The sequence below is a fragment of the Monodelphis domestica genome, chromosome 4, assembly GCF_027887165.1.
Source record: "Monodelphis domestica isolate mMonDom1 chromosome 4, mMonDom1.pri, whole genome shotgun sequence".
Lineage (NCBI taxonomy): Eukaryota > Metazoa > Chordata > Mammalia > Didelphimorphia > Didelphidae > Monodelphis > Monodelphis domestica.
The window spans coordinates 90719957-90746920 of NC_077230.1; the positions used below are offsets into that span (position 1 = coordinate 90719957).

Here is a 26964-nt window from a genome sequence, read left to right on the forward strand (position 1 = left end):
GACACTGTGCTAAATATCTGGGGACATAAAGAAAAGCAAAAAAACAGTCCCTGCTCTCAAGGACTCATTGTCTGATGGTGGGATTGGGGTGAGGAACCACATGCAAACAACTCCTAACTTGTGATATATACAGACGTATGCAAGATAAATTAGAGATGCTCAACAGAAGGAAAGCATGAGAATTAAGAGGATCAGGAAGGAATTTTAGTAGAGATTTGAAGGAACCCAAGAAACCCAAGGAGTAGAGGTAAAGGAGGAGAGACCAGACATGGGGGAGTCTAGAAAGATGCCTGGAGTTGGGAGAAGTGGTGTTCTGTCTGAGGAACAGCAAGGAGGCCAGTGCCACGAGGGTGGAAGGTATAAGAAGACTGAAGGAAAGGAGGGAAGAGGTTTTGAAGAGCAGTGAATGCCAAGCTGAGGATTTTATTGTTGATCCTGGAGGCAACAGGGAGCCACTGGAGTTTAATGAGTAGGGGAATGACTCGAGCTTTAGGAAGATCACTTCATCAACTTGGTGGAGTATGAATTGGAATGGCTCCTAAAGAGGGACATGGACACATGGACATGCACACCCACACACACACAGCAGCCCCCTACCTCTCAGTCCCTATCCCACCCAGCTGACACAATAGTCTTCTCTCCAATCTACTGAAAATGCTTGCTCTGTATATATTAGTACATGTGCGTTCCATCATTTTTTCTGTCATGTCTGACTCTTCAAGATCCCATTTGGGGTTTTCTTGGCAAAGATAATGGAGTGGTCTGCCATTTCCTTCTCCAGTTCATTTTACAGATGAGAATAATGAGTCCAAAAGGAGTAACTGTGTGAGGCTGGATTTGAACTCAGGAAGATGAGTCTTCCTAATTCTAGGAGCATTCCCCTGTGCCATTGAGGTGCCTATATTTGTATGTCCTGTATGATTAATGTGTACTGGTAGAAATGTACTGATTTAAACATCTAAGATCTCTTCTGAGTCTAATAGTCTGTGATCCTGGGCCAAGTGTTTTCAGAGTTCCATGGGAAAATAACTACTGGTTACTATATAATCAGAAGAATGCTTTAGACCTTTCATCAAATAGTAGCAAAAATAGGCAAGAGGAACCTCAGTCATTGAGATCTGTTTCTGTTCCTTGGAGGAGAAGAATAAATTAATAGGTGAAAATGTCTGTCAATGAGTGCTGAATTATTAGGCAAAGCATCTTTGGTTAATTCATGTTCCAAACGACATGTTCTAAAACAGAGTGACTCACTGGTTAGAGCACAGGGCTTGGGATCAGGGAGACCCGAGACACTTTCTAGTTATGTGACCCTAAGCGAGTCACTTAACTTCTCATTGCCTGACAAAGGCATCCCCTGGAGAAGGAAATGATAAACGGTTCCAGTATCCCTGCCCACAAATCCCCACGGATTACAGGGTCACGAAGACAGGATAGAACAACAAAAACAACAACATGCGTTCTGAAGATGCTGTCTGAGTTTGGATCTTCGAGATATGAGAAATCAGTGACTTCATCAGTATGAGTCATAAGAGCTTTGAACTCTAGTGTTTCCTCTACCACAACCCTGTGAAGGATGAATTATTTCCATTTGGGAGATGGAGAAACTGAGACTCAGATGAAGTAACTAGGATTCAGATGCACAGACTTCAAGTCTGGCACTTCTTTACCACACTGTGTGAGCATTTAGGCCAATGTCTGGTACATAGTAGGAGCATAATAGATGCTTATTGATTGTCTGACATACTCCCTTTATTAGCAAAGAGGAGAACCCATTCACAAAATTGCAGAATTTCACCCTGGGAAAGGACCTCAACAGTTTCCTAGTTTAATTCATACCTCGACAGTGAGGTGGTTCAGTGGATAGGATGTTGGACTTGGAGTCTAGTTAGGTGGCCCTGGGCAAGCCCCTTGTCCTCAGCTTCCTCCTTCTTAGAATGGGGATAACAACACCAATCTCCTAGGATTGTGATGATGGTAAGATTAAATAATACTACTTGTAAAACACTTGGCATACTTTATGTTGTAATGCAACGACTAGAGTGCTGGGTCTGAAAACAGGAAGACTCATCTTTGAGAGTTCAAATCTGGCCCCAAACACTTGCTAGCTGTGTGACTCTGGGTCTGGTGTGCCTCAGTTCTCTCATCTGTAAAATGAGCTGGAGAAGGAACTGGCAAACTACTCTAGTGTCTTCATCAAGAAACCCCAAATGGGGTCACAAAGACTCAGATTCAATTGAAAAATGACTAAACAATAAAAATTGTTAGTCGTAAGGATCATCTCTACAATATCCACAAGATGGATTTATTTAGTCTTTGCTTGAGAAACACTAATGAGAGGAAAACCTTCCTTCTCCTGAGGCAGTTATTCCATTTTAGGACAGTTCTGAACTGGGAAATTTCCTTATGTCATATTCAATCTACCTCTCTGCAACAAAACAATCACAGATATAGAGCTAGGAAAAAGCTTCAAGGTCATCTGATCTTACCTCCCTCTCAATTTTACCACTTAGGAAATTGAGGCCAAAAAATGCTGCATGGCTTGCTGAAGGTCATCCATGTAATGGGTTGTAGAACCTGGGATTCCAACTAAAGTCCTGGATCTCAAATCTCAATAACTAACTCTTCCAGGCTCTTCTCCTTCTGCCTCCACTTCCCCATTGCTTCTGGCTCTAAGTTATGTTGCCATCCAGAACAAGTCTGTCCCCTCTTCCATGTGGAAGAGACATGGAAGAGACCCTTGAAGACAATGAGCATGTTCCTTCATTGTTCCTTCTCTCCCTAGGTCCTACAACCCATCTTCCCGAGTCTTGATCATGAATTTGGAGTCAGAAAGACCTTGGAATTAATTGAGTCTATCCCCATTTATTTTATAGATGAAGAAACTGAGGCCAAGAGAACTTACATGACTTGCCCACAATGGTTAACTGCTGGAGATGATATTTTAACTTGGATTTGTGGCTCAAAATGTGGCAACTTTTCCATTGAATCACTGAGGGGCTATCTCAAGGCCTTTCATCACTCATGAGTTGCCATGGCTGAAAAAGTGGTCTCTTGGCGGCCATTCCCTAGTGATACATTTCACCAGGGCTAATTGGGCTGCTCAGCTAATGGCCAAGAGCATATCCTTGGGCCTACCAGAGCTTGCATCCCACTGACAAAGCTTTTGAGAACCCAGGACTTTCACCATGCATAACAAGTCCTAAGAGTACGGAGGAAGGGTTAAAGTCAGAGTTTAAAAGTATAAAATAAACCCTCACACCACGGGAAGGAAGAACAAACTAACATGTCAGAAGTTGGAAAAGGCAGAAAATTAATTACACTGAATAAACTAGAGTGCTGATAAGGCCCATGTTTACAAGAAGCAATAAATTCTAACAGCCCGTCTTGGGGATCCTACTATATGATGTGGGTTATTTAGTACCAGATAATGTACAAGTTTGTGATCTTTGGACACATGTTCCATGTAAGCAACTGTTGTTCTATTTAGATGTTATGCAGTTAAAATGACCATAAAAGAGGGAAAAAACCCTCTGCTAGTAACAAGAAATTTTTGAGGTCAGTCCTGGTTTAATGGAGCTGCAACCCTTTATAAGCACAAGTGGTGGGTCCTAGCACATATCACCTCCGAGCTTGTTTGGAAGATGTCTCAGCAAACATTATTATGTATCTTCCATGCCTCCCACTCCCCACCAGCTCTCAGTCCAAGGACGAACGCCCCCCTGAGCCCTGTGGAGTCTTGAGCCTGGACTGGCCTGGCTAAAAATGAGGGTGCCTCAAATAGACCCCCTCCTATATAATCTCTTGGCCCAGGAGCCCCTCAATACTTAACCTGACTATTAGACTGGACCGTTAGAATGTGAGGTCCTTGAGGGCAGGGGCTATTTTTAATTTCGTCTTTTATCCAGGGTTTAGCGGAGTGCTGGCATATCATTTTTAATCAACGCTTGTTAACTGATTATTGACCTGGGCCTGGACATCCTATTAGCTACCATGCACCTACTACTCTCACCCACTTGTTGCTTCTTTCTCAGGGCTGGATCACCAAATAAACGTTACCTTGGCTGCTACAAATGACTTAATAATCTGTGGCCATCCAACTGTCGTTCATCTTTCCTTTTTGAGGAGAACCTATGACAGCACTCTTTACTTGCTTGTGAATTGGATTTAAGGCAGAACTGTTCATCAAATGCATTATTTCCTAAGTACCTGCTATGCTCTAAGGACTAAGCCCTGGGTATACAAAAAATGTAGAAGACAATCTCTCCTCTCAAGGACAATCTCTCTATTTTAATGGAGGAGATGATAGGTGAACAATTACACATAAACAGAAGCAGCCAGGTGGCTCAGTGGATAGAGCTCTGGACCTGGAGTCAGGAAGACTTGTTTTGTGAGTTCAAACCCAGCCTCAGATATTTACTAGCTGTGAGGCTTTGGGCAAGTCACTTAACTCTGTTTGCCTCCATTTCCTCATCTGTAAAATGAGCTGGATAAGAAAATGGCCAACCACTCCAGTATCCTTGCTATGAAAATCCCAAATGAGGTCCTGAAGAGTCGGATACAACATCTCATACACCAGATGTACACAGAGATGAGTGGAGATAATCAATGGCAGGAAGGCATTAGCGTGAAAGGAGACTGGGAAAAGGTTCCTCATAGAAGATGGGATTTTAACTGAGGCTTTGAAGAAAGCCGGAGAAGCCAGGAGGCAGCGACAGGGAGGAAGAGCATTCCAGTCATGATAAAGTTGTGGTTGGGTCTAGTCTAGAGTTGTAGATCTAAGCCGTACTTCCTGCAGAACTCCCCAATTTTTGGACCCTAGAGAATGCATGGTGGGAAGCAGGCACTGAGACCCTGTTGGGCATCTGCTTCTCGAGGGAATTCATCTGAGTTGCCAGCCTTCTAGATGTCTCTATTAAGAAACATCTTTCTGTATAATGTACCCATGGAGAGATGAGTCTACCCTGACATGCAGACAGCTTCAAATTGTACATGCATTTTTCTAAGACAACTCATTTAAAAGAGTAATGGAAAGGAAGGAAAAGTCACTAAATGTCTTTCAGATGCCCGGCTCTAAGAAAAAACGCATCCTGATTTTCATGGCCAGATTCTCAAATAGATTCAGTACTTTCTCCTTTTTTCTCAGACCTACCTTTATATTAGAAATGGAGCAGGGGAGGGTTATAGATATGTATGCTGCAGATGAAAGAACTTCTGAGTAAGCTATTGTTCTTGGGTCAGTCATTCACTAAGTTTTGAATCAGTTCAAATCAAACCTGCAGATCTTTAAGATCAAGCTGATGAGGTTGGGTGAGATCTGGCTTTAGACCCCTAGTGTTCAAGGACAGAATTCACCCATCTTCCTCCCCTGCTCTGCAAGAGTAAAAGTTTGTGAACACATCAGCTCAGAAAGACTGCCACAAAGCAGAGAAGTCAACAGAATTCCCCCTTCTTGGTTGAGTCTTTAGCTCTAGGATAAGAAAGAAAGGAGTAAAGGGGAGGGGGACCCCCTGGAAAATGCTGAAGTCAGCTGTCTGAGTAACTGAGTCAGCATGCTCAAGACCAGATGAGCTCTTGGGAAACGAATTTCTCTCCCACAAAAACCCCAAAAAGAACAACAGCTCAAAGGCTTCAAATCTGATACAAACAATTCCAGACAGGGAGTACTAAACTAACCACTGGCGCCAAGGAACTGAGCGCTCCAACTCTGGGTACTCATCACTACTAACCCACCCACCCCCAACTTAATAAAGGCCCCCTGATTCTTCTAGAGGCCAACAGCTGACACCTGAATATCAACAACATGTGCTACACACAATGATGAAAATGACACAGTACAAGACAGAATGGATAACAAAGCATTACTCTGGGCTTGTACTGTCAAGTCTTAAAATTCCAAAGGATAAACCTTGACTTTGCTCGTTAATGTCCCGCCCTCTTTTTTTTTAAAGGAAAGCTCATGGGAAAGGTATACATATGAATTTTAGACTCAGTCTCCCTGGATATGTGAATTGACAAGAGAGGGGTAGCCACTTGTCAATGTGAATAATAACATGGGACTCAGAGCCAGGAAGACCTGGGTCCAAATTGCATTTTTGAACCAGAGCAGGCACTTTTCACAATTGCAACGTTCTCATTTTCTTCTCCTTCCTCTCCCTCCACCCCCACTATTGTTGTCACCACCATCATCGTCATTGTTGCCATCTTTGTCGTTGTTATCAGTCATTGCTGTCTTCTTCTTCTTCTTCTTCTTCTTCTTCTTCTTCTTCTTCTTCTTCTTCTTCTTCTTCTTTTCTTCTTCTTCTTCTTCTTCTTCTTCTTCTTCTTCTTCCTCCTCCTCTTCTCTCTCTCTCTCTCTCTCTCTCTCTCTCTCTCTCTCTCTCTCTCTCTCTCTCTCTCTCTCTCTCCCTACACATACTCACCTCTCCCCTGCCCATATATGGGAAAATGTTTTAAAATTTAAAACCAAAAAAATCTCATTTCAAAAAGCTGTATTAGCCTAAGCCAAATCTTATCATTAAGCCTCAGTTTCTTCAATTATAAGTCCTGCAATACTCCTCAAAAGGTTTCTGAGCACCAGTGAGATAATATATGCAAAACATTTTGCAAAATTTAAGGCACTAAATATATTATGCCAGTTATTAATATATTTTTTGCAAATGAACCTATTCCAGATGGAATCACTGGAATTCCCTAGCTTTAGGACCTTCTGAAGGAACAGGTATACTTGGCTATACTAGCTGTGTTGTATATACTCTACTGTACAAGCCAGTGTTCATAGCTTTGAACCTGGAGTAGCCAGTGGGTCCCAGGGTCTGACCCTGGCTCAGCTCCACACTGGCTCGCACACACTTAGCCCAGCTGTAGAACATTGTCCACATCCAGATAAGAAGACTTGCTGGTGTTCCTACTCAAGACAAACTCCATGAGTATTTCCCCCAGAAATGCTTTCTTTGTGAAGATTCTTGAGTCTGTAGTCAGAGAACTTGGGTTCAGATCCTAGCTCGAAAGACTACTCTCTGTGTAGCACTGACCAAGGCACTTTAGGTCCCTGAGCATCAGACTCCTCACATCTAAAACAAGAGGGCTGGCTCGAATGGTCTTGGAGGTGCCACGCAGCCCTAGGTCTATGATTCTCTGGTTCCCCGAGGGATCTGAACAGTGCTGCTTCTTGCGGATCTTTTAAAATTTTCTGACTCTGCTCACATGATAAGGAGGAAGGAGAAAGAGAAGAACTGAAGTGTTTTGTTTAAACGACTCATTAGAAGTCCACGCGCTTCAGAAAATCTAGACAAGAATGTCTTGGAGTATCACCTATCACTGAGCCTTAGAGTCCTGCAAATAGCACATGCTTCTGCTCCGCCATGACAGGCATGGGTTTCCCAATGCTGCAGGATTTTCTGAGTATAGGAACGAAGGGCTGGATAAAGACTAGGGCATCAGGCCCCGGTGTTTATGGAAGGTGGGGAACTATTGGGGTGAGGCTGGTAAAATTCAGAAAAACAAAGCCTAGCTCAAGGGCACCAAGAGTTTGGGAGGTTTACAGGCAGCATATCCAAACACAGTGGCCTCCTTCAATTATGAAACATTCTCAATTCCAAAAGGACAAGCAAAACTTTCCCTATTGAGTACCACTGAAACAACTATCTGTTGTGTTTCAGGTATCTCTCCTCAGGCCTTGGACTCAGAAACTCAGGGAGAACCCTAGGAATTGTGGGGTGCAGCGCAATAAACCATGCAGCATGCACAGAATCAGATTTCTCAGAGGCAAACATTCCCCAGGATCCTCTCTGGCATTCAGCCACTCCCTCTGTGGAACTGTTGTAAGGACTTAAGAGAGACCACAGGATTTAGAGGAGGCAAGAAACCTAGATGCTATCTTCCACTCTCTGTCCCCTTATTTTACACATGAGGAAATGGAGTCCTGGAAAGATCAGCCGACTTGTATTCAAGTCATAGAACTAGTGAGTAGCAGAGCCAGGGTTGGAATCTAGTCTTGACTACATACCAGTGCTGTTTCCGGTGCACTATGCCATCTCTAGGTTAAAACCCTTTGTAAAACATATCCTATAAACATAAAAATTGTTATTATCATTATTACCACAAAAATTCTCATTTTAAAAGCGTCTATTTTCCTCTATCTTTCTTGGAAACATTTGATTGGTTAATATTTGCTTCCACTCTCCCATGACTTTCATAGGGAAGGGAAAATACGCTGAGCCTGAGCTTGGAGTCAGGAAGACTCCTCTAGAGTCCTGAGTTCACCTCTGGTTTCAGACACTTACTAGCTTTATGGCTCTGGGCAAGTCAGTTACCCCTCTTTGCCGCAGTTTCCTCATCTATAAAATGAACTAGAAAAGGAAATGGCAAACTACTTTAATATCTTTGCCAAAGGATCATTGATTTAGAGCTTGTTTGGACCTTAGAGATCAGTGAGTTCAGCTCCCCTCTCTCCCTATTTTAGGTCTTAAGAAACCAAGGCCCAGACAGGTAAAGGAACTGGCTTCTAGCCACAGAATAAAGGGTAGATCCAGGATTTGAACAGGTCCTCTGATGCCAAACCCAGCATTCTTTCCTCTGCAGCATGCACTCTCTTCAGAAAGGAAGATCTTCCCATGACATTCTACAAGCAAGGAAGCCCGCTGTATGGAAACAGAATGGCCTGAGCCTTTTTGGCAATGCCATGTTGGATGTTAATCTGTGGCCACGTGACAGAATATTAGAAACCCTGGTTTGGGACTTTGGAGGCTTAGTTGCTAGCTTGGGCTAAAGGGCTCGGCTGCTACTCTGTGCGCCTTGGACCAGTCATTCGGTTTCTCTAGATCTACATTCCCACATCTACAAATAAAGGGGTGAGACTAGGTCATCTCCAAGGTCCACTCAACTTCTAAGTGTTTACTCCCTTGGTTTAGGAGGTAATCGGCTGCTTCTTTTTGTGGTGATAAAGAATTAGCATTCAAAGGAGATGCCTATGAATTGGGAGAATGGCTCAACAAGGTATGGTACATGTGCCTAGCACAGAGTAGGTGCTTAATGTTTATTGGTTGATGAATGTGTTGGAATATTATGAAATGATGAAATAATGAAGAAGATGGCTTCAGAGAAACCTGAAAAGATTGCTATGAACTGATGCAGAGTGAAGTAGCCAATGAGGGAATTTGTTTTGCTTGACTATGTTTGTAAAGCTTTCTCAATGGGGGCTGAGGGTGGGGAGAGGGTCACCTGTGGATGAGAAAATAAAATAATTTTTTTTCAAAAAAGGTCAAGATCTCCTGAAAAACTTATTATGGGCAATGCTCTCCACCTCCAGAGAAAGAACTGTTGGAGATGTCTTTCACATTGGTGTGTCTTTGGTTTTATTTGGGGGGTTTGGATATGTATGAGTGTGCTCTTACAACAATGTGGAAGTGTGTTTTTCATGACAATAAAAATAAAATTAAAAAGTTTGCCCAAAAAAGGGTCATCATCTGTATCGAAACCCAAGTGTATTTTTTTATGCTGCCTGTTATTATGGTTCTCCTATTACTGATACCCCAACAATAGCTTCATTTGGAGGCCAGAAAACATCATGGCCAAATTCATAGCTACAGGGAGCAGGAATGGCATTATTAACTGAATCCCTAAATAAGCCCAAATTCTCATTTCAGCCAAGGTCATGAGAAGCAGTGAGAAGACAGAGCAGAGAGCTCTCTGGATTCAAACTCCACATCTAATACATACAAGCTAGAAGGTACCGCAGGACCCCAGGCAATTGTCTATGTCACAGAACACAGGCTGATTTGCATTGATAGTGGTCCTTTTCTCATTTGGAATTTTCTAAACCAGCCAGTTCTCAAAGTGTAGGCTAGGGGCTGCTAAGAGGTCTGTAGTAAGGCAGCCAGAGGGTTCAGTGAATAGAATGCCAGTCCTGGGGCCAGGAAGACTCTTCTTCCTAGTTTAAGTCTGGCCTTGGACACTTAGTACCTGTGTGACCCTGGGCAAGGGTTAACTCTGTCAGCCTCCATTTCCTTATCTGTAAAATGAGCTAGAGAAGGAAATGGCCAACCGTTCCAGGGTCTTTGCCAGAAAAATCCCAAATGGGGTCATAAAGAGTTGGCCAAACCAAAGCAATCAAACCATGACAAGACCTATTTTTCTAATGATAATCAGATATTTTTATTCCTAATGCGACAAATATCAATAAACATAAATTCTTTGTGGGATACCCTCAAAAATATTTTAAGAGTATAACGGGGTCCCAAGACCAAACAGTTTGAGAAGCACTGTCCTAAACCAAGTGAAATCATAGGTTGGGACGAAAAAGTTTCCCCATCCTGGAAACATTAGAACAGGATGGATGAGTTCTGAAGTTCCCTCCTGCGCTAAGAGTCTGTAATTCGTTGTGCAAAGCCTTCACCTTTCACCAACCAATAGTAGTGGAAGAATATTTGAATTGCTTGACTTTAAGTGACTATTCAAAATTAACCTCTGGATGTTTATAAGGTTTAAGTCATTTGTGCATTTGAAGCCCTCAAAGCCTGGCCCCTTCCTACCTTTTCAGTCCCAACGCTTTCTGCCCTTCCTGCAAGCCTACTTGCTGGTCCTCCTCTAGGATGTTCTATCTTCCATCTGCATCTTTTCATTGGCTGTCCCCCATGCCTGGAATGTCCTCCATCTTCACTCTTCTCATCTCTATCTTCTAGCTTTCCTGGTGTTTTCCAAAACTTAGCTCAAAAATCCCACCTTCTGCAATAAGGTATTTGTGGTTCCTTCCCTTACTACATCCCCCTATCCTTGGGGATTACCTTCCACTTATACTCTATAAATCATATAGCTACAGTTAAAAAATAACCTTTATCTTGTCTTGCTTCATACTGGTTCCAAGGCAGAAGAGCAGTAAGGCTAGACAACGGTGGTTAAGTGACTTACCCAAGGTCATATAGCTAGGTAGCTACATTTTTATTTCCATGTTGTTTCTCTCATTGCAGTTCCTTAAAGGCAAAGTCTATGTTTATGTTTTCCATTGTTACCTCACAACATGGCAGGTAGGTGGCACAGTAGATAGAGCCAGGCTTGGACTCAGGAAGATGAGTTCCTGAGTTCAAATCTGGTCGCAGACACTAGTTGTGTTATTCTGGACAAGTTACTTCACTCTGTTTGCCTCAGTTTCCTCATCTGTAAATATAAACTAGAGAAGGAAATAATAAACCACTCTAGTATCTTTGTCTAGAAAACCCCAAATGGGGCCATGAAGAGTTGGTCATGACTGAAAAATGACTGAGCAACAACAACTGAGCACAGTGCTTGGCACTTGGCACCTGTTGACTATACCACAAAACTCTAGAAACTCTGAATTAGTGACTCTTTCTAAATTTTGACTCTTCCTTGATTTTTCTCCATCAGAAAGCTCAAGAAGCCATAAATTGGATAGGCTATAACAAATGTTGGCCAAAGGTTACATAAGCAAATTTAAAGTTGTAAAGTGCTAGGCATTTTGGGTACCAAGAAGTTCTTTATTCTGAAGAATAAATATTTCTTTACTGTTTTTCCCAGACTACAGCACGTAACCACAACCCAGTATTACTTCCTCACTGATCAGGATTTCTCAATTTCTGTTCTATTCTTGAAATTCTTTCATGCCTATATACCATCAGGTTTTTTTTGGTGTTTTTTTTTTTTTTTGACGAATTAGGTAAAAAAGGCTGAATTGTTTTCAGGTAGCAAAGAACAGTGGAGAGAGCACTGTTCTTGCAGTCAGGAAGACTCGAGTTTGAATCCTATGTTAGACACATTAATTAGCTTGTTTAACTCTGCATGAGTCACTTAAGAGCTCTGTGCCTCAGTGTCTTCACCTGTAAAATGAACAAGTTGGGTTCAGAGACCTCCAAATTACTAAGTATAAATGTATAACCCTGTCTTCCCCCGTCCCCCTTTCTGTTTCTGTTGTTGTTTTGCCTTAAGATATAACTCTCTGGGAGGGAGTAAAAGAGGGTAAAATTGGGAAAGATAAGTGATGTAAAAACAAGATTGGAGAAGGAAAGGGCAAACCACTCCAGTATCTTTGCCAAGAAAATCCCAAATGGAAAGAAAAGAAAACCCCAAACAGGGTCACAAGGAGTTGGATGTGACTGAAATGACTGAACAACAAAAAAAACTGGCAGTAAAATTTTACCTAATTTTTTAAAAAGTTGTTCCATGAAATGGGTTCGAATCAAGAACACTTGTGATACCCAGTGGAATTGTGTGTCAGCTATGGGATAGGTAGGGGTTTGGGGGGAGAAAATGATCTTTGTCTCCAATGAATAATGCTTGGAAATGACCAAATAAAATAATGTTGAAAAAATAAAAATAAAAAAATAAAATAAAACTTTCAAAAAAAAAGTTGTTCCATGCCCTCCATCACCTTTGCCAAAGCCACATTTTTTTCTTTCATTCCTCATGAAACTAAGGATTCTCTTGTTGGAGATGTTTCTTGTCTTCATATATTTAGAGGACTGTCTTATAAAAAGGGAAATAAATCTGTTGTGTGTTGTTCCAATAGACTGAAAGGAGTAGCAAGGCAGCTCAGTAGATAGAGTGTGGGGTTCAAATCCTGGCCTCACTCACTAGCTGTGAGACCCTGGACAATTCACTTAACTTCTGTTTGCCTTAATTCAATGGAGAAAGAAATGCAAATCACTCCAGTATCTTTGCCAAGCAAACCCCATATGGGGTCACAATGAGTTGGACGTGACAACTGCACAACAACAGACTCGATCAAGAATCTATAAGGAGGGTAGAATGGGCAGCTAAGTGGTTCAGGGGATTGAGAGCCAGACTCAGAGACAGGAGGTCCTGGATTCAAATGTGACCTCAGACCCCACCTTAGTCACTCCCTCCTCCCCTTGGTCCAGCCCTTTACTCTCTTCTGCCTTGGAACCAATACAAAGTATTGATTCTAAGACAGAAGGTAAGAGTTTAAAGAAAAGAGCCTATAAAGAAGTCCCTTTCCCCTCTAACTCCTCCCCCTGATAATAATCGCTGAACTAAGCCATCAAACGGAGTCATCAAGCAATCCACTGATAGTAATAGCGTTCTAGTTCAGGGATGCAATAGATGAGATTCTTTTTTTCCCCCCTAAACCCTTACCTTCCATCTTGGAATTACTATTGTGTATTGGTTCCAAGGCAGAAGAGTGGAAAGGGCTGGGCCATGGGGGTTAAGTGACTTGTCCAGGGACATACAGTTAGAGAATAGTTGAGATTCCTAGGTTAGCTGGTAGTTGAAAAGAGATCTCACATGTTCCAGTTCCATCCTAGTGTTAAGACTCTGCTTTTTAAGTCTTCTGAATCATCCCTTTGGATAGCTAGCAGAGGGAACTAGGAGAGGGTTTTCCATACAATAGGCACCAACTAAACGATCACTATTTAATTCTTTCTTCTTCTAGGAAATCCGGTTTTATCTGTTTGTTTAATTTAGACTATTCTTCCATGGTTGAATGATTCATGCTGCCCCCCCCCCCCCCCCAACAAAATCGGTTGTGGTAGAAATTGCCCTCAGCACTGCCTCTGCCTACATCCTGGAGACCATGAAATCCTATCGTACGTCTCCAGCCGGAAGGACCTTCAGAAGCCATCTAGACCAATTCGCTTCTTTTACAGAAGTGTAAACCAAGGCCCGACACAGCAAATAACTAGCCTACGGTCCGTGGGTGATAGGGGTCTGAGGCAGGTTCTTTCCACTGCCCCATGCTGCCTTCCCAGGAGGGAAGGAAGAGGAGGGACCTTCCACAGGTCCCAGAGGGAGGAAGGCCATTTAGGCGCCATTTCCTTGCCTTTGAGGCCCCTGGCAGAGCACAGGTCCCCCACCTACCTGAACAGAGGACCCCCTTATTCCTGGCGCAGGAAAAGTTGTCGCACTCGCAGAAGGGCCCGTAGATCTTCCCGAATTCGCTCTCGTAGCAGGAGCACTGGTTGCAGCTGCATTCGCCCCGGCCGCTGCACAGAGGCTTGCCCTCGGCCTCGCGGCACAGATTCTGGTAGAGGTCCCGGTTCTCGCCCTCCTGACACTCGCACTTGGAGCCCAGATAGCTGGGGTGGCACTCGCAGGTGCCACAGGTGTAAGTCCCGTTCCCGCTGCACCTGGGGCTGTCTTGCTCAGTCCTGCTGGCGCAGTTGCACGAGCAGTTGTAGGTTACCACGAGCTCCAGGGCATCCCGGAATCCAACGGGTCTCAGCGTGAACGTGTGCACGGTGTCTGGGGAAGGGCAACTGCGGGCTTCCACGGACACCTCAAAAGATACCTGCGTAGGCAAGAAGCGAGAAAACGCCCGATGACTCGGAGGAGACAAGCAGGAAGACCGATAAAAACCAGAGAGCGCACAGAGGAGAAACGAGGACCCAGCTTGGCCCCTAAAGGCGTCTCCCTCCTTTGGCTGAAGAGGTGGAGAGGGGAGAGGGGAGAGGGACCCCTGTGATGTCAGTCACACACTGTCTGGCCCATGGCTTGGCTCAACACTTGAGTTGTGTTTTTTTAATACAACTGGAAATGTGAAGGCTCCATGGTGAGGGGCAGGGAAGAGGAAGTCTATTTGGAGATACAAAAACAGAAACCATCAAGAAAACTTAAGGAGCTCAGCAGATTGAGAGCTAGAGGTTCACATGTGGCCTCCGACACCTCCTGGCTGTGTGATTTGGGGCACGTCACTTGCATGCTATGGATTCTAAGACAGAAGGTAAGGGTTGTTTAAAAAAGAAAGAAAAACTCTAAAAATGAAATTGGGAAGGAATTGGTCCTGCAATTTGACCGGGCTTATTGTTATTGCTCAGTTGTGTCTGACTCTGTGACCCCGTTTGGAGTTTTCTTGGCAAAGATACTGGAGCCATTGACCATTTCTTTCTCCAGCTCATTTTACAGATGAGGAAACTGAGGCAAAGACAAGTCACACAGCTAGAGTCTTAAGGTTGGATTTGAGCATAGAAGGATAAATCTTACTGACTTTAGGCCTGGTATTCTATCTGCTGGAAACTGCAGATGGGGAAAATTACTCTTCCCAGGCAGATTGGCATTTGTACCATGACTTTTCATCACCTAGGACACTAACTAGGTGGGTAAATGACTCATCCTTAGGCACATTGCCAATATGTATGGGAGGCAGAATTTAGACTCAGGTCTTTCTGACTCTCAGACCAGCTCTCCAAACACTCAGCTACAAAAGGTCTTTAAAAAATTAATAAAATTAAAATCTTTTAAAAAAAGATAAACACTGACACATAAATGGAGCTTAGGGATTTACAACTGTCCTTTGAACAATTTACCTAATTGCTTACTGAAGCTCAAATTCTTTTTATTACACTTGCCTGACACATTTACGTGCTTAATAAATATTTTATCTATTTATCCAATTCTATGTTGCCTCTCATATGTATTGTCCTTGAGGAAGTTTAAATCTACTGGTGGCTAACATTTGAGATTATCCTGAGAGTATCTCCATGGAGGACATGGGAGAGCGTGGGGCTGTGGGCAGAGGACAGAGTAAGAAATTTCTCTAAAATTAGGGCCTTGAACTAGTCTAAAAATTCTTAACCTTCTCCATGTCATGGACTCCTTTTGCGGTCTGGGGGAGAAGCTCTGTGTGTGTGTGTGTGTGTGTGTGTGTGTGTGTGTGTGTGTGTGTGTGTGTGTGTTGGGAAGTGGGGGCAGAACAGTTTATTTTGTAAACCGCTCACAAGTATGATTTTCAAAGGGATTGACAAATGACAAGTTTCATCATTAGTTCCCAACTCACGTTTAGCAGCAGAGGTATTAGTCTGGTTTTATTATACATGCCAGGTGTCCTATGGCATAATCAATGATAGAGGTACAAACCAGATTTGAGGACAAAGCACTGAAGGAATTAACTGTTTGGAAAGTCTATGTTTTTAAAGACATAAAATAAAATAATAGCATTAAAGAGAAAACCCATTCTATTGAAATACCGTTATAAAAATGCTTAGGTAAAATGGCTCTCTTGATATGACTGATAGGGAGACATGAATAGATATTTCTAGAGTCTCATCCCTATTCCCTTCTCCAAGTGAAACTTGAATTTCTGCCAGGAAGGGAAGCAGGAAGTTGGGGTCAGAGGCTGGCCACTCTGCTTTCCTCAGAGACAGGAGCTAGAATGATATCTAACTGTTCCCTTAAGTATTAATAATCTAGGAGAAGTAACTTTAAGGTTCAAGTTAACTCCTGATTGCTACTCATTAATGAAGAGAGGAAGGACTCAACCTTTATATTCCTTTCCACCAAGTGTCAGTTTTACAATTTAACCCACATAGAAAATAGCAGAGAAATCCATTTATCCAAGGTGAGAGCAATATTGAAATTAGAGAAAGCATACATATGAGGATACAAGAGAGCATGGAGTCAAGATGGCAGAATAGTCACAACTGCCAAATCTTCCCACCAGACTCTCCTACAAGAGGACCACAGAAAACTCCACATCAAATTCTGAGCAAAAAAGCTATCAAAAAGTCCCAGGGAATCATTTTTCCAGTCCAGAGAAGCTTAGCAAGTCAGAGAAGATGGTGAACACTGTGGTAGGGGCTGGCCAAGAGTGTAGAAGCACCAGCTGTGGAACACTGGGCCTGCCCAGTGCACAAGGATGGTAAGGGAATTGAGCATCTTATCAGAAAGATTCCAGGAGACCTCTGCGCTAGCACTGGGTACAGGATAAGGTGCCAAAATCAAGAAATAGGCTGGAAAAATGAACAAACAACAAAAAGAGAATCTGAGCAAAAATAAAAGCTTCTCTGGAGACAGGGAAACTTAAGGCACAAATTCAAAAGAAAACAATGGCTTGAAAACATCTTCAAGTAAAGTTTCAAAAAAAAAATGCAAGTCTGAACATAAATCCAACAAGAATTACTGGAAGAAGTAAAGAGGTTTTGAAAAGAGCAAATGATTAATTTTTAAAAATCTAATAAGAGCAACAGAAAAAATGAGAGTTATGGGAGAATATATAGCAAAAAATACAAATTGAAGGAGCTCTCCTATTGGAAGTGGAATATCTCAGTTTAGCCAAAACAGAGAGAGTCCTAAGTCTCACCCTTAGGGGAAAATCTCAAGCAAAGCAAGCAAAGGGACATAATAGAGATTGCCAGCTCTAGTCATGTCAGTTTTTTTCCAGTAGGCTCTCTCTCTCTCCTAAGCAACTGCAAGAGAGGTTGGCATTGCCCATCTTTTTTCATGAAGCAATCTCTTACTACCAGTAGGAAGAGGTCCCAAACAATTGACCTTTGAAGTCAAGGGTTACATTTAAAAAGCAAGTTCATAGATGTCAGCTTAAGAAGCTCCAAATTTTCGCTCCTCTTTAAAAGCCCTTTCATCTCTCAAATTTGACAGCAGTTGGCTTACAGAAAAGAATAAAGAATTCAGGGAAAGAAAATGAAAAATCCCATTTGTTCTTATTTCTTAATGCATTGTTTACAATCACTACTTCTTTCTATGTACAAATAAAGTCACCCCCGTTAGAAAACATTCATTGTATATTGAGTTTGATATTTTTAAATTTTTTTCTTTCACTTCCTTCACATGTTGAACATTAACACAAACAACAATATGTTGTGTGTGTCATAAAAACTGGACTGACTTTAAAATAAAACTTCGGGCCTGATGAGGCCACAGCTATATAAAAGCTGACCCTTTGGAGTCAAACATCTGCTTAGAATGTGTCAAGCTAATTATATTATTGGAATGTCTCACCAGTAGGAATTTTTTTATAGCCTATGATAATTTTTGAATGGTTTTCAAAATAAATCTACAAATCAAGGAATAGCCTGGAAAGGAGTAACTCTTCCGATCTGAGGAAAAGGCAGAAGAAAGACAGTCAGATTTGGTTCACAATCGAGAGAATTGATGTAAGATAGCCATGTTAATGATAATAGCTTATATTTATGTAGAGATTCAGTTGGCAAGTCATTTTCTTCCCAATAAGCCTTTGGATAGGGAACTATTCTTATTCCCATTTTGTAGGTGAGAAAATTGAATCTCAGGGGGTTATGTGAATTTCATCAATATCATATAACTAGTAATTTAAAGATCCAGGACTTGAACTCAGATCTTCTAGGTCAAAATTCAATGCTCTTCCCATAACACTGAAGAGGCAGCTATGAAAATGGTATTGGAATGAGGTAGCAAAAAGTTGGGGTCTTAAAGAGATGAGAGAAAGGTTTGAAATAGTCATTGTGGAGAATTCAATAGGGAATCAACAAGACATGAATAAACACATTGTCTATAAATAGTGAGGGAGCAACTGAGGACCCTCCACAGAATGAATCTGTTGTATGTCATCAAGCACCATCTTGTCACTTTCTCCTAAGATGCTGGTCACCAAGAAGTGGAGAAAGTAGATACAAGGGGTTATAAAGTGGAAGTGACTGCAGAGATCACCTAGTGCAGATGACCCCTTCTTTACAGCTGAGGAACAAAGAAAGTAAGTGACTTTCCCAAGGTCACACAGGCTGGAAGTGGCTGAGCGAGGGTTTGAACTTCCATCTTATAATAAATATTAATTAAATGCTTGCATACCAGTTGGAATAATATCACTATAATGACACAATCTGTATCTATATTCGGCAGGAAGTCAAATGAAACCAGAAAGGAGTAAGGGACAGGAGAATGGAAAAGTTCAAAGCGCCAGGAATCACAATGAGAGATGATGAAGAGCAGATTCACAAGGACATGTGAGAAATATTAAGAGAAAGATGCTGCTGGCAAAGAAAGGAAGTACACTTTGGATATTTAAATTTTTTTTTAACCCTTACCTTCCATCTTAGAATCAATACTGTGTATTGGTTCCAAGGCAGAAGAGTGGTAAGGGCTAGGCAATGGGGGGTCAAGTGACTTGCCCAGGGTCACCCCAGCTAGGAAGTATCTTAGACCAGATTTGAACCCAGGACCTCCCATCTCTGGGCCTGACTGTCAATCCACTAAGCTACCTACTTGCCCCCTTTAGTATCAATTCTAAGGCAGAAATGCTTCAAGGGCTAGACAATCAGGGTTAAGTAACTTGCCCAGGGTCACACATTTAGGAACCCAGATCCTCCTGACTCCAAGCATGGTGCTCTCTCCCTGCCTCGTGCTACCTAGTTGCCCTGACTCAGTGGCTTCTAAGATCCTGGGAGATGTTTGTCTAGAAAGAGAAGGAGGGAAAAGACGCGTCTGTGTTGGTGAATGACTGAAAATGATCATACGTGAATTTCAACAATCTGGGACCCACAAGGCCAGGCCACGAAGAAAGGTTGTCAACGTTGTGTGGAAGGCTCCAAGGAACGTTATGGAGGAGAGAGGGAGATTGGAATAAGCCTGGTGCTCAAGTCACTGAAGATGGGAAAGTTTCCTGAAGGTGATGAAAATGGGGGACACAATGTTAGAACTGAATGGCAACAACTTCAAAAACGAATCCGCCGAGTGAAGGCAGCAGTGGGGAGCAAGCAACAGAGCCCAGATTCTTTTATTATAGTCTCCTTAATGAAACCAAATAAGAGGCAGTTCCTACCGCATTTTACATTCCAAGCTCAGGTTGGCTACAGGCATTTACTTTTACCCACAGCAGACTTTGAGGGCAGGTAGGTGGCACAGTGGATAGAGAGCCAGGCTTGGAGTCAAGAAGGCATCTTTTTCAGTTTATATTTGGCCTCAGATATTTACTAGCTGTGTGACCCTGGACAAGTCCCTTCACCCTGTTTGCCTCAGTTCTCTCATCTGTCAAATGAGCTAGAGAGGGAAATGGCAAACCACTTCAGTATCTTTGGTCATGAAGAGACAGACACAACTGAAATCGACTGAACAACAAAACTCAATTATAGTATGGCAATAATAGAGCTATTTTCAGAGATCTCAAAGGTCAACAACTTTAAGGCTCATACAACGTATGAGATATTGGCAGCATTTTATTTTATTTTATTGATTAATTAAGAAACATTTTCCATGGTTAAATGATTCATGTTCGTTTCCTTCCCTCCCCCCACTTCCCCTCTTGTAGCCAATGAGCAACTCCACTGGGTTTTACAAGTGTCCTTGATCAAGACCTATTTACATATTATTGATATTTGCATTAGGGTGATCCTTTAGAGTCTACATCCCCAGTCATATCCCCATCGAATCATGTGATCAAGCAGCTGTTTTTCTACTCCCACAGTTCTTCCTCTGAATGTGGATAGTGTTCTTTCTCATACATCCCTCCAAGTTGTTCAGGATCACTGCATTGTCACTAATGGAGAAGTCCATCACATTTGATTATGCCACAGTGTATCAGTCTCTGTGTACAATGTTCTCCTGGTTCTGCTCCTTTCTCTCTGCATCAATTCCTGGAGGTTGTTCCAGTCTCCATGGAATCCCTCCACTTTATTATTCCTTTGAGCACAATAGTATTCCATCACCAACATATACCACAATTTGTTCATCCATTCCCCAATTGAAGGGCATCCCCTCTTTTTCCAATTTTTTGTGTTGGCAGCATTTTAAAGTAACTTAAAAAAAAACCCTTACTTTCCAATTTATAATCAATATTGTGGATTGTTCCAACACAGAAGAGCAATGGGAGTTAAGTGACTTGCCCAAGATCACATAGCTAAGAAGTGTCAGTCCACTGAGTCTCCTCCTGGAGAGGTACTAACAACACCATCTTCCCTCACCACTTGAGGAGGCTATAAGAGGTTCCAGAGGGACACCTCTGAAGCAAGGACCTAGATAGAGAGCTTTGCCCACCTCCACAGTGTGTAATAAACAGGATTCTAGCTCTGGCTCTTTCCATGGACTGTCCTGGTACTTGGAACAAAGGCAAGCTCTGGCTGTTTGCCAGATGGCAGTGCAAGCCTGGAGCCCAGAAGCTGCTCACATCTCAGGGTTAAAAGGAAAACAAACACAAAATGACTCATTTTCATTCCTCCAGTTGGGAACCCAGAATACCAGCGACTTCTCTCTGCCTTCTCTCTCAATTTTCTTGACCATGTTGTATTCCTCTTGGTATACCTTACAGCCCTCAGCAATGTACTTTTTTTTTTTAACCCTTACCTTCTGTCTCAGGATCAATACTGTGTATTGGTTCCTAGGCAGAAGAGTGGTAAGGGCCAGGCAATGGGGGTTAAGTGACTTGCCCAGGGTCACACAACTAGGAAGTGTCTGCGGGCAGATTGAACTCAGGAGATGAGTCTTCCTGACTCCAGGCTCTGCAGGCACTGTAACCACTGTATCACCTACCTAACCCTACCTGGCAAATAGTAGATGTTTAATAAATGTTTATTGAGTGATTAGTTCCTAGTTTTATTGTTCATTGGAATTTTGATCTTTCTAAATAATTATGATGTATTAGAAAGATTGAGGAGTCAGAGAGCCAAGGTTTCCAGAAGACATGAATACTAGACTGGTGTCTAGTTGTTGTTGTTGAATTGTTTTCAGTTGTGTCCAACTCCTCATGACTCCTTTGGGGGCTTTTTTGGGGGAAGGCACTGGAGAGGGTTCCCATTTTCTTCTTTAGTTCCTTTCAACACAGCAGATGCTCAATGACTGCTCTCCGGATTGAACTGAATGTCCAAACTAAACCACAGGAATATAGAGGAAGTAAATGGAGAACATACTTTTCTCTCAGATTTCTCTCAAATTTATCCCACCACTGGATGAGTAAACAGAGGAAGAATTACTATGACATTCATATGTGCTGCTGATTCAGATTTCAGTGGATCTAAATATAGCACAAAGCCTTAAAATGAAATCTCCTGAAGGCATTATGAGATAGGCATACACCAACAAATAACCATGATGCTAAGCTGTATAGGTTGGATATGGGGGGAGAGTGTGCTATATTTGAACCAATAGGGAAGCTGCTTTAAAGTAAATAAGGAGGCTACAGAGAGGTGACTCAGTGGACTGACATTCAGACCTAGAGAAAGGAGATTCTGAGTTTAAAACTGGCCTCAGATACTTCCTTGCTGTGTGACCCTGGACAAGTCACTTAATTCCCATTGCCTAGCCCTTACTGCTCTTCTCTGGAACCAATATGCAGTATTGATCCTAAGAGGGAAGGTCAAGAGTTAAAAGAATGTTTTAAAAGAGTAAACATACACAGTATTGATTCTAGGATGGAAGGGTAAGAATCTTTAAAATAAAAAGGGAATAAGGAGCAAAAGACAAAACAGAATTCTGTGGGATCAGGAATATAAGGACCAAAACTGTTCCTAGAGAGGTCTTGAGAGAAAAAAAAAGCTTCCAGTCTTATTTGTAGAGATGGGAGGGTTATGGGTGTGGAATGGTCTATATATCCCTAGATATGATGAATGTCAGTTGTTTTTACTGAATGATTTTTTCAGTCTTATTTTTTTATTCTTTGTTAAAAGGGATGACCTTTTGGGTAAAAGCAAAGGGAAGAATGAATTTGGAAATGAAGGTGTTGTAAAAATCAAAGGTACCACAAAAATGAAGCTTAAAAATGAGAATAAATGGAGAGACAAGAGAGAGACAGTCAGGCATCGCTTGTGTCTTCTCATTTTTCTCTGGGTGACCTTTATTTGTCATAGTACGAGATTTATGAAATGTTGGCGTGGTTTCTGACTGCCTGATAAGGCAGAGACTATCTGAGTAGGTCATGAGCCAGTATGAATTTTCAGTCATATGATGGATTAATTATAATCCTAAGCATCTAACCTGAAAGCAGTTGGCTCTGAGACTAACTCAAGCATTGCTTGAATTTAGAGTCTCTCTTCAGCCCTGGACCTTCCTTCCTTCCTTCATCCATTCAAATCAACAAGCATGCAGCAAGCATCTACTACATACAGGAAACAGCTCTAGGGCTGTGGGGGAGGAAGTAACAACTACTCTACTCCCTATGTTCTTATAGGACTTTCAACACTAGAAAAAGCATTCAGTTATGGGCAGCTAGGTGGGCTTGGCCTGGAGTCAAGAAGACTCATCTTCTGAGTTTAATCCTGGCCTCGGAGACTTACTAGCTAGGTGATCCTGCACAAGTCACTTAACCTCATTTGCCTCAGTTTCCTCATCTGTCAAATGAGCTGGAGAAGGAAATGGCAAACTCTTCCAGTGTCTTTGCCAAGAAAACCCCAGATGGGGTCACAGAGAGTTGGACAGGGTTGAAAATGACTGAATAATATCTAGTTGTGGATCTTTGACAGTCAATGTGTATTTATTAAATGTTAACTCTATGCCAGGTAATATGCTGAGCATTGGGGATACAAAGAAAAAGCAGAAACAGTCCCTGCCCTCAAGGAGCTTCCATTTTAATGGGGGAGGCAACAGGCATATAAAGAGGTATACAGAGTTATATACCAAGTAGATACAAGATGGTCTAGGAAGCTGAGCCATTCAGCAAAGACCTTCTGGGGGACAGGATGCTTGAGTGAATTTTAATGGAAGCCAGAGGTTCTAAGAGGTAGTGATGAGAAGGAAGAGAATCCCAGGATGGGAAATAGCCTATGAAAAAGGTATAGGACAGGCAGCTAGATGGCTCTGTGGATTGAGAGCCAGGCCCAAAGATGGGAGGCTCTGGGTTCAAATGTGACTTTAGGATACTTCCTAGTTGTGTGACCCTGGGAAAGTCATTTAACCTGAACTGCCTAGCCTTTACTGCTTTTCTGTCATGGAACCAATATTCTGTGTTGATTCTAAGACAGAAGGTGAGAATTAAAAAAAAAAAGAAAGAAAAAGTATAGGAACAAGAGCTGGGAGTCATATAGAAGTCATATAGAGTGTATGAAGGAGAATAATGTTTAAAAAAGACTGACAATAGGGAGAAGGGTCAAATTGGGAAGGGCTTTACATGCCAAATAGAGATTTCTTCTTGATCCTTAGGATAACAGGTGACACGGTCAAACCTGAGCTTTAGGGATCTCACTTTGGTTGCTGTGTGGCAGACTGGAATGGAAAAACACAATATGTCTCCAAACTCTTGCAGCAGTCCTGGCCAGAGGTGGTGAGGACGGTAACTAAGTGAGTGAAAAACTGGGAGAGACATCTATGAGAGGTGTGACGGAGGTAGAAATAAAAAAAATCCAGTAACTGACTGCATATGTGTGAAAAGGGAGGGAAGTCAAGGGACCCAGAAGAGGCTGGATGGATGGTGGAGTTTTCAGCAGTAACAGAGAAGTCCAGAAGATGGGAGCGTTTGGAGGGAAGGATAATGAGTTCTGTTTTGGGTATGCTGAGTTTGAGGTGCCTCAGTGACATACAATTTGAAATTGTTGATGATGTGGGAGTGGGGCAGGCTCAAGGGAGAGAGACTAGAAGTAGGTATACAGGTCTGATCATTATCTACATGGGGCAACTAGGTGGCTCAGAGGTTAGAGCACTGGGCTTAGAGTCAGAAGACCTGAGTTCAAATCCAGATCCAGACTGTGAGGCTCTTAACCTCTGTTTGCCTTAATCCATTACAGAAGTAAATGGCAATGAGGGGATGCCCTTTGATTAGGGAATGGCTGAACAAATTGTGGTATATGTTGGTGATGGAATACTATTGCGCTAAAAGGAATAATAATGTGGAGGAATTCCATGGAGACTGGAACGACCTCCAGGAAGTGATGCAGAGCGAGAGGAGCAGAACCAGGAGAACATTGTACACAGAGACTAATACACTGTGGTACAATCGGAGGTGATGGTCTTCTCCATTAGTGGCGGTGCAGCGAACATGAACAACCTGAAGGCATCTATGAGAAAGAACACTATCTACATTCAGAGAAAGAACTGTGGGAGCAGAAACACAGAAGAAAAACAACTGCTTGATTACATCAAGGGGATATGATTAGGGATGTAGACTCTAAAGGATCACCCTAATGCAAACATCAACAGCATGGAAATAGGTTCTGATCAAGGACACATGTAAAACCCAGTGGAGTTGCTCGTTGGCTAGGGGCGGGGGGTTTGGGGGAAGGGAGGGAAAGACCATGAATTATGGAACCATAGAAAAATATTCTAAATTAATTAATTAAATAAAATTTTTCAAATCAAAAAAAGAAAAAAGTAAACGACAAATCACTCCAGTACCTTTATCAAGAATACCCCATGGACAGTACAGTCCACAAGGTGATGAGGAGTCAGACATGGCCGAACAACAGCCAACCATCTGCATAGAAATGATTTGACAGTATAAGCCCATAGTGCTTAGTGCTTAAATGATGCTTTGTTGCCCATTCTGTATTAGCCTTTAGATGAGTCAGGAAGCTTTTATTAGGTAGAGATGATACATAAATATCCAGAATTCCAGACCTTAGTTTCTTGGTGCCTGTGGTTAGCTTAGAATTCTGTTTGGAATTATTTGGATTAGGTTTGAGGTCTTTGGGCTGTAGTTACTTTGGGGGTTTCTGTGGGACTCCATTCCACCAATTTGAAAACCTCCACTCCAAGAGTCAGTGAGGCAAGTCACAAAAATAGCAATCTGATGTCACTGATTTGTTATGTCAACCTTACTAACACACTTCTGATTTCCCCAAAAGTTTGCTTGACCAAATCTCATTTCTAGAAGGTCTCCCTGACCCAAAGATCGATCAATCGATCGAATGAGTGTAAAGGCACTTATTAAACACATATTACATCCAAATATTTGTGCAAAGTACCAGAGATCCAGAGAAGGAAGACAGTCTCCAATTTCAGGATCTCAAGTCAAGTTGAAAAGTATTTAGTAAGCACCTTCTGTGTGTAAGACATTGTACTCATATTCTAATGAGGGAGAGAACACTCACAGGAGGTGGCTTCAGCTGCTCTCCATACTCTTAAGTCCATTGATCTAAGAGGGACTGAGTTCTGGGGATCACAGCAGAGGAAGATACTTGGCAAGAGAGGGGAGAAGCTGTGGGAAAGCCAGGACAGGGCATGACTAGCTAATGCTTTTCTGTGGGGCATTAGTGACACAACCTGAAGCCATACAATAAAGCCCACTAAAGAGTCAAGGCTCATTCTCTCAGCTCCTTGAAGATGAAGGTTGTTGGTTTTTTGTTTTTGTTTTTGTTTTAGTTTAGTTTAGTTTAGTTTTTTTAGTTGTTTTCAGTCATATCTGACTCTTTGTAATCTCATTTGGAGTTTTGTTTTTTTTTTGACACAGATATTAGAGTGATTTGCCATTTCCTTCTCTTGCTCATTTTACAGATGAGGAAAAGTAGGCAAACAGGGTTAAATGACTTGTCCAGGGTCACACAGCTAGAAAAGTCTGAGGTCAGATCTGAAACCAGATTTTCCTGACTTCAGACCCAAGGTTCTATCTATTGCGCTATTTGAGTATCCCTAGAAAAAGGACCCCGTGACAACTGTCAGAACCAAAGGTGAGAGATGATTATAAATAGAATTATTGAAGGAGAGAACTTCATAGAAATTTAGTGACTTCATCAGTCTTATTTAGAATAAATATACTTCATCAATCCCAGCATGCCTCCAGGCTTGCTCTCTTGCCTGGGCTGTCTTCCCAGTTTGAAGGAGGGGTACATAGCAGGCACTGCACTTGTTGAAATGAACAGTTGAACCCAATTAGTCACAGTATCTTAGATTCTTAGCACTGGAAAGGACCACAATACCATCTCATCTAACCGCCTACCTGCTATGTGAATTCTCCCCATAGCCTTTCTGATCAATGGCCATTTGGGCCAGACCATCTACAGTGACAAGGGGATCACTACTTTCCAAAGACCATTCTGTTGTTGAATTGTTTCCATTGTGAGAAAGTTCCTTCCTTCTTTTGACACAAACATGATTTACCTAACACTTCCAAGGATAAGTCTCCATTGAACATACTACTCCCTATTATTAGGAGAAGAAGAGAATGTCTTTAAAAATGGTAATTCCTCAGAAAAGGTGAAAATATCAAGGTTTTTAGCAAAATATCCACAGAAAAAGGGGATGATTGTCCTCTCTGGAGAGGGTGATTTTTAGAAAATTGGAATCAAGCTACTTTAAAAAGGGAAAGACAAAGAACTCTTAATCCTTCAAGTATCTGAGGACAGAAATCATACTGTTCCTAAATTGTCTGTTCCT

At 42.1% G+C, this 26964-nt stretch overlaps 1 protein-coding gene across 1 annotated transcript in view; it reads right to left on the bottom strand.

Annotated features, from left to right (window-relative positions):
• ITGB5 (integrin subunit beta 5) overlaps positions 1-26964 on the bottom strand; it is a 197869-nt gene that overhangs the window by 46440 nt on the left and 124465 nt on the right. Inside the window, exon 10 of the mRNA XM_007493818.3 lies at positions 13828-14257. Within this exon, the coding sequence (XP_007493880.2) occupies positions 13828-14257 (430 nt within the window). The remainder of the gene's footprint in view (positions 1-13827; positions 14258-26964) is intronic.